The sequence below is a fragment of the Ursus americanus genome, chromosome 13 (genome assembly GCF_024610735.1).
Source record: "Ursus americanus isolate L20-20 chromosome 13, mUrsAme1.1.p, whole genome shotgun sequence".
NCBI lineage: Eukaryota > Metazoa > Chordata > Mammalia > Carnivora > Ursidae > Ursus > Ursus americanus.
Window position 1 is genome coordinate 8421074 of NC_142139.1, and position 12149 is coordinate 8433222.

Genomic DNA, 12149 nt, shown 5'->3' on the forward strand with positions numbered 1-12149 from the left:
ACCAGCAGTGATACACTAAAGGAGTGTATTAGGAAGAAATTGGAAGGAAGCAGATTTGACAGAAAACATTTACTAAACATCTGTAATGCTAGGTGCATTGTCTCATTTAATCCCCATAGCATCCACATGAGATAGGCTATTGATTTCCCCTCATTTTTCTTTCAGGTGAGGAAAGGCTCACTTGAACAGGAGGCGACTAAGACTTAAACACATTAAGTAGTTTGCTCCACAGCACACAGCCATTAAGTGGTGGATGGGGAATGTAAACCCAGTATGCGAGCTGTTATAATAGCTCAGTCATATTATAAATAAGTCCCGATGGAAAACATGGCAAAGAAATGGAAGGAAAAGATAGAATTGGAAATTCAGTCTGAGTGTATTGTACCGTGCAGACGAAAACACAGCTGTAAATGCAATCCTCTATGTCTTCACAGGATCATGAGCTGATCCCTACCTTTGCTGACTCAGCTCCACAGCAGTAAATTATATGGTGGGGCTCAGGGGTGATGACACTTATGTAACTAAAATACCTGTAGAAATGTGACCCATGTGTCCCATATACTCATAGGTTTGTGCATGGATGGCTATACAAACTTCTCCACTGGTTCTCTGGAATGATGGGTACTAATAATAGTCAAGAGAACTCCAGAATGGCTGAGTGTTAATGATGAAGTGATGAAATGCAGAGGAACCATCCATTATCTCCTTTGTCACACTTCTGCTGTGAACACTTGACAGTGGGGCTCCTCACTTCCTCCTCGTATTACATGACAGATTCTGCATCCAACTAGTTCTTTCACTTTTTCATAAATAAGAGTAGAGTTAGTCTTCCCAAATGTTAACAAGGTCACATACTTTTTTTTTTTTTTCTGGAAATAGTTGACTTATATTCAAACCAGATAATAGCTGTGTTTTGGTAAACCAATTTGTAGAATTGATCTTAGATTTTTTTTTCTTCCAGAAATAAACAAAGGGGGGCCCCAACTTATTTGACTCATAAAAACTCTTCTATGTAAAGATTTACCAATTACATAAGAGGAGGGAAGGAGTAGGAACAAGTAAGTCCTACGAGGCTTATAATAAAATGTCTAACCTTGATTTGATCACTATTTAGACACTAACTTTCTTCCTGGACTTTTTGCCGTTGTTCACCATCATGAACACTTACTTTTGCCAAGTTACTTCATGTAGTATTCTCTAAATAAGTAACACATATTACTCTTTCATCCTCCCTGTTTTTATTACTTCTGTGGCTCTTTACACACGAGCCTCTCACCTGAAGAAGCGTCAACCTCTGCCCATTAAAGTTGAATACAAACAAATGATCAGCTCCAGTTCCTTCTCCAGTGATGCCTTCTCCAGCTTCACTGGAATTTCCTAGGAATGTCACAAGAAATTACCACAAACTTGGTGGCTCAAATTTATTCTCTCACAGTTCTGAGAGTGAAAAGTTTATGGCGGGACCATACTAACCTCTGATACTCTAGGGAAGAGTTTCTTGTCTCATCCAGCTTCCAGTGGCTGTCAGCGATCCTTGGCTTGTAGACACATCACTCCAATCTCTGCCTTCATGTGGCATTTTCCTCTGTGTCTCTGTCTAAGAACACGCTCATTGGAGTTATCCAATGTGATCTCATCTCAGTCCTTAACTTAGTTACGTCTATAAAAGCCCTGTCTCCAAGTAAGGCCACATCCTCAGGTTCCAAATGGAAGTGAAATCTGGGGGGGGGGGGGGGGGACACACACTACTGAACCCACCACACCATCCCTCCTCTGACCTTTTTGGTTCTTAAAGTTGACCAACATCATGCGTTTTGTGTTTGACTGTAGTGTTATCTGTTGATTGCTATTGTTACATCTTGCTTTGTGAGGGAATACTTTTTTGTTGTTTCTTTTTTAATAGATTTATTATTTTTTTAAAGATTTTATTCATTTGAGAGAGAGAGAGAGAGCATAAGCAAGGGGAGAGGCAGGGAGAGAGGCAGGGAGAGATGGAGAAGCAGACTTCCCACTGAGCAGGGAGCCCCATGCAGGACTTGATCCCATGACCTGAGCTGAAGGCAGACGCTTAACCCATCTGAGCCACCCAGGTGCCCTGCGAGGGGACACTTTAAAGAAGAAAATATATGTAAGGGCTGTTGGGGGACCCCTTTAACAAACATAATTTTAAAAACTTTACTCACGTTTTCCTTAGAGCTATCAGATTTACGAATATTTAAGCACAGTACAATTATATTTCTTTCTTTATGATATACACATTTAGAAATATTTTTGCATAAGTGAAATTGAGCTCATATTTCCTTGCTGTGTCGCACTTTCACCATTTTGTATTAATAAAAACAATGGCTAGCAATTAGTATATTCTGGCACTTGATTACACATTCTTATATGTTATTTAATTCATACAACTACTGTGTGAGATAGATTATTAGTATCATTCCCATTTACTAGTTGTGGAAATTGAGGCTCTGGAAGATTGACAGACCAATAAATAACAATTACAATTTGAATCTAGGTCTATCTGATACTAAAGACTCAACTTTTAATTAATACTCATTGTGCTAAAACTTGATAAAAATCTCATTGTGTCACTGAAGGAGCCATGAAAATATGTTTAATGGTGAGACTTATTATAACCGTCAAATGTTAAGTGCATTGACTTTGAGACAAAAACCTAATGGTGAATAAATTACATCTCCATTTACTGGAAGGTCTTTTTTAAAATCTGTCATTAGCTTTAAGTAATTTAGAGAGCTAATAATCCTTTGATATATATACCTAAGATCTTAAGATCGTATATATAGACAAACAGTGAAATGTCAAAGACATTTCCTTCTTACAATTATTTAATGTGATACCTTTATAAATTAATGTTGATTTAGAACAATTATTTGAAACAGATGGGAATAAAATAATAAATATTTAACTTAGTTATAGGAATGAAGTACATTCCTTCAAGTTGTCCTTTGCATAGATCATCAGGCTTAAAGTGTGTGATTAGTGTCTTAAGGAGTCATTAAAAATCGTTTCTCTCAGCTATATTATTTATTTCTCCATGTCAGCGTATTAATGGCATATAAAGCATTTCTGTGAGTGAGGTATTACTTATTGACTCACCTGAAAAAGATATTTTTGAAAGCAATTCTATTTCTAGTCATAGGCGGGGAATGTACCCTTACCATTTGGGCTTCTAAATATGAGCTACCACACTTAGTCATCTCTTTCTGCCACTACTTGATTACAAAATTCACTTTTTTCCCCTGTTGTTCACCTTTGGGAAGCCACCTAGTTTCTAACAAAACATCCGTTTCATGCTCTGTAATGTTTTTAAAATTAAATTCCAGGTTGTTTATTAAAATGTCACAATATGCTCACTTTGTTCTAGTGTTCTTTCCCTAATGTGCACATCTTGTTAATCTTATAAATCATATCCCTCCACATACTGTATCACATATTTGTTTTAGAGCAGTAGATATTTCTTCTTTTTTTTTTTTTTTTAAGATTTTATTTATTTGTTTGAGATAGAGATAGCAAGAGAGAGCATGAGCCGGGGTGGGGGGTAGGGAGAGGGAGAAGCAGACTCCGCACTGAGCAGGGGGCCCGATGCAGGGCTCAATGCCAGGACCTGAGATCATGACCTGAGCTGAAAGCAGATGCTTAACCCACTGAGCCACCCAAGTGCCCCGAGCAGTAGAAATTTCTTAACATATTGCCAATGACATGAAGAGACTCTTAGTGCCGGACATTATGTACAAAATTATTGAAACAATGTCTAGAAGTTAAGTAGTCTATATAGTGGAATAGGTTAAATCCTACAAGCTGTAAATCAGCTATGGCGATAAAGAAATGAGTGAAGAAAATTGATACAAAGAGGATTACAATTCAGGTAATTCTTTCTTCTTGGTAAGCAATGGAAAAATGGGTCAAATATTGTTTCTCAAAGTTCTAGCACTTTGTGGTTGCATGTGTTCTGTTTTCTTCGCGTGTGCAGTGTTCCAGTGATGTCTGTGCCATTCTGATGTTTTTCACAATCATCATCCTATTTTGTAGTCCATGTGACATTCAGCAAATAATTCTTCCTCCATCTTCCTTTCATTGCTTCAAGGTGATGACACAATGACAGGCGATGGGGGAGAATACCTGAGGCCCGAGGATCTGAAAGAACTGGGGGATGACTCCCTACCCAGCAGTCAGTTCCTGGATGGTATGAATTACCTGCGCTACAGCTTGGAGGGAGCTCGCTCCGACAGGTAGTCACCTAAAGCTTACGCTTGCTATCAGCCAGAAAGCAATGCAACACTTTCTTATGATGATAAGAAAAAAGTAGGCATAGTTATGGATGCTTAATAGGTCCTGCACTATTATATCTGCATGGTATATCTTACTGCATCCTTGAACAACTTTAAGTGCCCATTTTAAAGAACAGGACCCTGAGGCCTAGAGAGATTAAGTAACTTAATAAAAGTCAAGCAACTAGTAAGAAGCAGAGCAATAGTAAGCACAGAGCTCTGTCCACTTCAGGATAGTGTTTGCAGTCATTTACCACTTTTTTCTCTAGGCCAAAAAAAAGGGCCGTTTTACCTTATGGGTATTTTTGTTAGTGGCATAAATTCTTGAATAAAAGTATGTCGTGAAGAAGGATGAAAAAGAAACAAATTCAGAAAGAAACTGCTTGAAACTGACCTTTTCATGAAAAAGAATTAGGCCAAAATCCTCTAAGATCTTGAATACAAAAGCATTCTGAGCACAATCTGAAGGAGTACAGGTTTTATAGACAAATCTGAAGAGGCTTATGTCCTAGTCTGAAATATAAAGTCAATGTTGTTTTCTCATTATTACTGACTAGCACAACTGGTGTATGTTATTTTTTTGAGGCAAGCTGAATAAGAACATTCTGTGGTACCTCGTCAAAAGATTGACTGCCAATTTAGGTGAACATATGGTTGTCCATATAGTGTAATATTTTTCACTAGTCAATAATCTTAGGTTTATAGTTTTAATCTTGGCTGTATTCTAAGCTGTAGTTAACATATTCATAGTCTAAGATATAAATACCTTAAAGCGGAGTTCATTCTAAATGGATAATTAGCAAAAACAAATTTTTCTTGAGGTTTTTCCTTGAGCATCAATACCTCTTCCCTACTTTTTTCTTTTCTTTTTTTCCCCTTAAATAATTCAGTGTGCATGTAATAAGTGCCTTTCTGGGCTAGCTTTGTGGTAGGTGCTAGAGGTACAAATATGACCAGGACATGGTTGCTAAAATCATAGTCTGATGAGATGTGGGAGAGACTGGCTAGTGGTACCCGCAGAGTGCAACTGAAGCCCCGGGGCTCAGGCTTCCTGGAGGAGATGAGCCCAGACTGAGACACAGTGATGGGAAATGATGGTGAGGAAAGGTGGGGAGGGCATTTGAAGCCTTAATGAGATCTTGAGCAAAGGCTCATGGTGTGTGAGAGAAAGAATAGCGCAGTATTGGTAAAGTGTAATTGTGAAGGAGGAGAGATCTTGTCCACATTTTGGATGGCTCCCTCTGACTATAAACTTAAAGGCTGACTTTTAGGGGAGAGTTGTCAAAGGGCCAAAAACTATTGCAGAATCCAATACATTTCAACTATTAAGCTGCTAAGAGAAGACTTGGCCTTTAACCTTGGTGGTAGCAATCATGGAGAGAATTTGGAAAATGACAGATTTGAGAGCATATCTACGAGGTAAAAGCAGCCAGATGTGGTGATGGATTTCATGGGGTGGGTGAAAAGGAAGATGGTTATATTGACCCTTTGGTTTCGATGACATAGACGGAGGGTGGTCCTTGGGGTCAAGTGACAGAAGGAGGAGCCACTCAGGGTTGAGAGTGGTAGGGGCGGGGGGCGGGGGGGGGGAGATTGGTGACGGGGCTGGTGTTTTATATATTGGATTCTGACATATGGATGGATTTGCACATCACAATCTGAAATTCTTAGGAAAAGATTTCAAATTTCGATAAAATGAAATTTATGGCTTTGCACAAATTCATAATACTCTATAAATAATCATATCGCTGTCAGAGGAAAAAACCTTCATTTTCAGCATGGTCTATTTTATCAGGTTCTTGATCTGATCTTTTTTTCCTTCTTTGAAAATACTAGGTTAAGGAAAGTTTAGAAAGATGCTTTGTATATAACGGGTTCATGGTTTGATGATTCTACTTAAACAGAGCACTTATCAGCATGTAAAGATGAGGATATGAAACAAGCCATGGTCTGTTCTCCAGGTCCACACTAGCATTTCTAGACCCCCAGATTGTACTCATGATCTCCAACATGGAATTACAGGCAACATCTCATTTTCATGGATTTCTTGTTTCACTGATTTTTAAAATTTTCTTTATGCAATTCAATGGGAGTTTTCTTTTTTTGGTAACCATTTTTACTTTTCGTTGTTTATTTGGTATGCTTTCAATAGTACCATGCCCAGGTAGGTATTAAATAGCATGAAAACACTGTAACACTTCCTGGATACATCCACATTTCCCTGCTCACTGTGCAATGTGTGGTGTGTGTGTGTGTGTGTGTGTGTGTGTGTGTGTACGTGTTGGCAGGAGGTGCTTATATTCTAGAATTATGGATTTATTCTCAAGTTAGGATTTTTATGTACTGATTGAATAACTGAGCGAGAAGGGTGAATGTATTACTAGACTACAAGTCTGACATGCCCCGGCCTGACTTTGTTTGAACTGTCACAGCTCCACCTTGTGGTTAATAAAACATTATCATGGCTTCCCCAAAGGAACCTCATCAGTCTGTGTATAGTTGGAGATGGTAGAAAAACCATTCTGATGCCTAAAATGTACATGGATGCAGGAGAACAAAAATAGGAACAATTTAATGTACATTGATAAAAACATATCCAGGTTCTTATTAGTTAGATCTTGTGTCCATTTTATTTCATTTTTGCTTAAAATTAAATTTAATGTAAAACACTAACAATGAGCCACAGAAGCTTTTCCATGCAAGAAAGCAAACATATTGAAATATTTGGATATTCACTAGTTTAATAGGGTTCAAAAACGTCATTAATTGAACATCTAATACTACAGCTTACTAAGATAGTAATTATTACATCTTTCGATGGAATTACAGACTACCTAATATGTGTCTATAAAGTAGTTTACTATAGTGCAAAGAAGTAAAATTTAAGACCACGGCATAACTTTTGGCACAGTCTTTCATTGAACAACAAGTACACATTTATACTCCTATAGATATGTGTTATTATAAATTAACTGAACGGGATGACTTCTGACTTAACGAAAAAGAAATGTATTAGATAGTAAAATACTTAACCTTGTTTGCAATGTTTTAAGTCAGTGTAGAAAATTTTTTATCCAGAGACTTGAATTATTCCCGATGTTTGTGCTGGTCATCATTCCATTAGAATAATTTCTCTACTGCTGAAATATTTTAATTTTATTTAAGTAAGTTCTATACATCAGAGAAAAGAGCAGTTAGAAACTATAAACATTGATTAAACATCCAATTAGAAGGCAGTAAACAGTAAGTCAGAATAAAATGATAGAAGTAGAGATATTTAGGCATAGTTCCAACTTACTCCTTCTCCCTCCCTTCCTCTGTCTCTCCAATTTTTCTCACTCTCTGTCTCCATATCCTAATATTTTTCTCTCTCTACCCTAATCTCCTTTTCGGTTGTAAGTCAACTCTTTCTTTCTTTCCTTCTCCTTCTCTATTTCTTTCCTGTGGGGCTTTAGGAAAGACAAAAAATAACACCAATACCCCCTTTCCCCTCCTGATTCAAACCAATTGAGAGATAGACTTGGGTATCGGTAGATAGATATGAAAAATCCACCTTTATTACTGGTATGTTGATTGCCAAAATGCAGCTCTGTGCTTGCAGCCAAATGAGCTGTTGCATACGTCATTCCTAAGTAGACAGACATCCATCCAGTTATGGTATCTCCCTGAGGGTGGCAGTTGAGACCTGGCTGCCTCCTTTCCAAGTTTAGACCTTTACAGTGGTGGCAGTTAAGTCACGAAGGCAGTTATGTCACCGACAGAGTCTCTACTTGCTGTTGTGAGGAGGTGCGTCTGGTCCTACACCTCAATGCCTCTTGCTCCTTTTGCACTGTTCATTCATATAAATTTAGCACCTTTACATGTATAAAGTTGCAATTTGGATCTTTGAATTCCAAAGCCCCGGATAGAGACTCAGGGTTAGGCCAGAGTTAATCCTAAACGCCTGCAGCCTGTTCATTAAGTGCACCATCAAAATCCAACTGCACATCTGTAAAACCGGCCCTAATATCGGCTGCCAGGACTAGAACCGCCCTGGGTGTTCTCAGTAAGGTGTCTGGGCCGCCCCTGCCTTGGCTGTGTCCGGAGCCTCAGTCTTCTTCGAGAACCTATGTAACATAAAATAGTGAAAATTATATTTAGATTATATTTAGATTTCGTTTTATTATAAACACAAATTTATACAGGGTCAGGCAGTCAACTCCTTTAATTCATGTCACTTACCTTGTAATATTCCAGTCTGTTTTGGGGGCATAAAAACTACAGCAAAGGGTGCCTGGGTGGCTCAGTGGGTTAAGCGACTGCCTTCTGCTCACATCATGATCCTGGGGTCCCAGGAGTCCCGGTTCGCGCTGTCCACTCAGCGGGGAGTCTGCTTCTCCCTCTGACCCTCCCCCCTCTCGTGCTCTCTCTCTCAAATAAATAGTAATAATATAAAAAATTTAAAAAATCTTTATAAAAAAAAGCAAACTACAGCAGAATAGGAAGGAGAAGGCCCTCAATTACTATGAATTATCTACCAAATGATGATTTCCTCAAAGAAAATTGAAGTTGGCTCTATTGACACCTCATAAAAATGACAGTATATGGCTTACAAAATTGGATCTATTGGTAAAATGAAAATAGTTTCTACTAAGAAATATGCTAACCTGACACTTAGTCCATAATTCTACAGTGCTTCACTGGCCAAATACCCACTAGCTGAAAGTAAATGAAACTCTGCTTCTATAAATATTGTGAAAGCTTGCATATCTCTATTTTTCCCTATGGGCTTTGGGCTACTATTTTGAAAACAGATATTTAATTCTTGGACTAGCATGTATAAAATGCAGCTTCTATGAGATATCAGTCTATTTATCATTTGATCGTACAAATTGATCAGGAAGGAATGAATTGCGCTTATGCAAATGTCAGGTTTTACCCATCACATTTGCATATATAATTCAGAACTCTGAAATTCAGATTTCTCAAAAATATAAAGCATTAATTCCCAAGGCCTAAATCCCATGTTGAAGGCAAACCTCGTTTTCGGTTGTGTCCCTGGCCGTCTGTTTCTGTGCTGGCAGATGTGTCTGTGTCCTGGGTTGGTGCTTAGAAACGGTTTCTTGTGCTCTTGCGTCTCATTGCCACAGCAACCAGCACTCTTCGGTGCCTCACTCACCACACAGAGGACACGCAAAGGGAACAATGCTGCCCTTTGAAATAGCATTGTTGGAGACACCAGACAAACAAGAGGAACTCCTCTTCCGCAGGAAGCATGCATCTGGCCACGGTTCATTTCACTCTGTACCTTCCAGGGGAATGCACCCATGTTCAGTCAGTCGCAGTTGGAGAGGAGGAGAATGAGGCACGCAGAGAATGGAAAATGAGCAAAAATGAAACCCGTGCTTTTGTTCTGTTCTCTCTGAGGGTGGTCTCGTTCCCCCCCCCACCACCCCGATATTTTTCTCAGTCGCAGGGAGATTAACATTTAGCACAGATTGAAGCAGTCTATTCTGGCATCATTTCTTGTGTGAATCTCTTGTCCTTGGTAGTAGGTGAGCTACGGTTTGCTGGTTTCAAACGTTTCTGGGAAGGAAATAAATCAGATTAGAAGTATCACATTTTAACTTCTGGATTCCCTTGTGCCCTTGCCATTGAGTGCTAGGAACCAGTCAAAAGATGTGTTGGTTTAGTTGTTGGACAGAGAGGGAGGGCAACACAGAGACCTGTGTTTCCTTCTCCCACGGTTGCGATTCATGTCCCCCTGGAAGTTGCACTGTTAGCTAATAGCGCGCTTTTTTCACTCTCCTGCTCGGCTCATCCTTCCATCCTCCCAACCCTGCTCCTGCTGTTGGTATATGACCATGGCCTCCTGCCAACCTACCAGCCTCCGATCCTTCAGTTCCGACAGGTCTCATACCCTGAGCCATGCCTCTTACCTGAGGGACAGTGCCATGATTGACGACACAGTTGTCATCCCCAGTCACCAGGTACGTGACTTTTTCCTTCGACGTCTCAGCTTTCTGGAGAGCTTTCTGACGTTACTTGTTGCTGGAAATGTCCAGAGAGGGTTTTTCCATGTGGAAAGAAATCGTCTTAATTCAGTTAACAAGCTGGGATAAGAGTTTGAGGGCTTTTCTAAAGTGATATACTGCCTGTGGCTTCAGCTCTATGAATCTTCTGTGGAGATTATATAGAAAAATAGATGTCTTTCTAAAAATCTCTGTTAAAGGAAAAAGTGAGATAGGGTACATTTAAGGTAGAAAATGAAAGGTATGGGTAAAAATACATCTTATATTTAAAATTGTTACAGGGAACTGTTAGAGGTTATTATGGAATATTTTAATCTTCGGTGGGATTTTATCAGTTTTGGCTGGTTGGATATAGAGAAGTAGACGTGAATACCTACTCTCTTCCAGGACAATTACACAGATGTGGTCTTATGTCAATAGTATACTTTAAATGGGAATGTATTATAAAACATACATTTTAAATGGCTTGGTCTTATATTTTTAAATGAAAAGATGGTAACGTCACACCTTGCTGTGATACCACTTTTTAGAGTTCTTTATATTGTATTTAATTGAAGGAAAGTATTTTTATTAAATCCAGTGTTCTTTGTATTTAGGTGTCAACTCTAGCCAAGGAGGCAGAAAGGAATTCTTACCGTCTCAGCTGGGGCACTGAGAACTTAGACAACGTGGCTCTTTCTTCCAGCCCTATTCATTCAGGGTGAGTAAATCAATATTATGTATCCAGATCAAGAGGTAAAAAGAGATGAGCGTGAAAATAACAGCTTTGTCCAGTAGCTTTAGCTGATGGCTAGCTTACAGGGGAAGTGACCTTTGTTTAAACTTGTAAATAACAATGCTTTATCCAGTGCGGACTCTACCTACACAAATGAACCAGCTAATAGGGTTGAATTCAGCATAGAAAAACTGACTATTGTTTTAAAATAACTAGTAGAATTGCATCAGATAGCTTGCTAACTAACCAGAATATACCAGTGGCCTCCTTACTATTCACATTTTTTCTTAAAGGTTTCTTAAAAAGAGGAGCAGGATCATTTGGTTTCTAGAAAGTTCTATGTACTAAGATTAACTGACTAGTTTAATAAATGCCTTTCCTCACATATTCATGCATTTAAAATCATGTTTACAGAAGTTTGAATCACACAAATATATAGAGGAGTTCATATCTGTTTGAAGTAGGGATATACCAAAAAAGGGAAATTTGAATGCAACCAGTCAGGTTCTTGGTCACCTTCTAAAAGCCATCCAGGTACTATGTAAGTCATTACTTAAGAAATGCTGCCTGGGGGCGCCTGGGTGGCACAGCGGTTAAGCGTCTGCCTTCGGCTCAGGGCGCGATCCCGGCGTTATGGGATCGAGCCCCACATCAGGCTCTTCCACTATGAGCCTGCTTCTTCCTCTCCCACTCCCCCTGCTTGTGTTCCCTCTCTCGCTGGCTGTCTCTATCTCTGTTGAATAAATAAATAAAATATTAAAAAAAAAAAAAAGAAATGCTGCCTGTTTGTATAAACTCATTAAAAAGTAAGACTTTGAGTTAATAATTTTAAACAAAGATGTTTGTGAGGTGTAAGAATTCAATTATGCAGAAAATAACTTTCTTAAGGAGTTTTAAATTGTGACCCTCTTCACAGTTGGTTTTTCCCTTACATTTTGGTAGTTTCAACTTATAGAGTAATTTTATTATTATATATAAACTTTATTTTTTTTTAAAGATTTTATTTATTTATTCGACAGAGATAGAGACAGCCAGCGAGAGGGAACACAAGCAGGGGGACTGGGAGAGGAAGAAGTAGGCTCATAGCGGAGGAGCCTGATGTGGGACTCGATCCCATAGCGCCGGGATCACGCC

At 38.9% G+C, this 12149-nt stretch overlaps 1 protein-coding gene across 1 annotated transcript in view; it reads left to right on the forward strand.

The window, feature by feature from the left end:
- The window catches only part of ANK2 (ankyrin 2), a 219823-nt gene that overhangs the window by 148586 nt on the left and 59088 nt on the right, over positions 1 to 12149 (forward strand). Inside the window, exons 24-26 of the mRNA XM_087866401.1 lie at positions 4106 to 4250; positions 10156 to 10258; positions 10897 to 11000. Of these exons, the coding sequence (XP_087722527.1) occupies positions 4106 to 4250; positions 10156 to 10258; positions 10897 to 11000 (352 nt within the window). The remainder of the gene's footprint in view (positions 1 to 4105; positions 4251 to 10155; positions 10259 to 10896; positions 11001 to 12149) is intronic.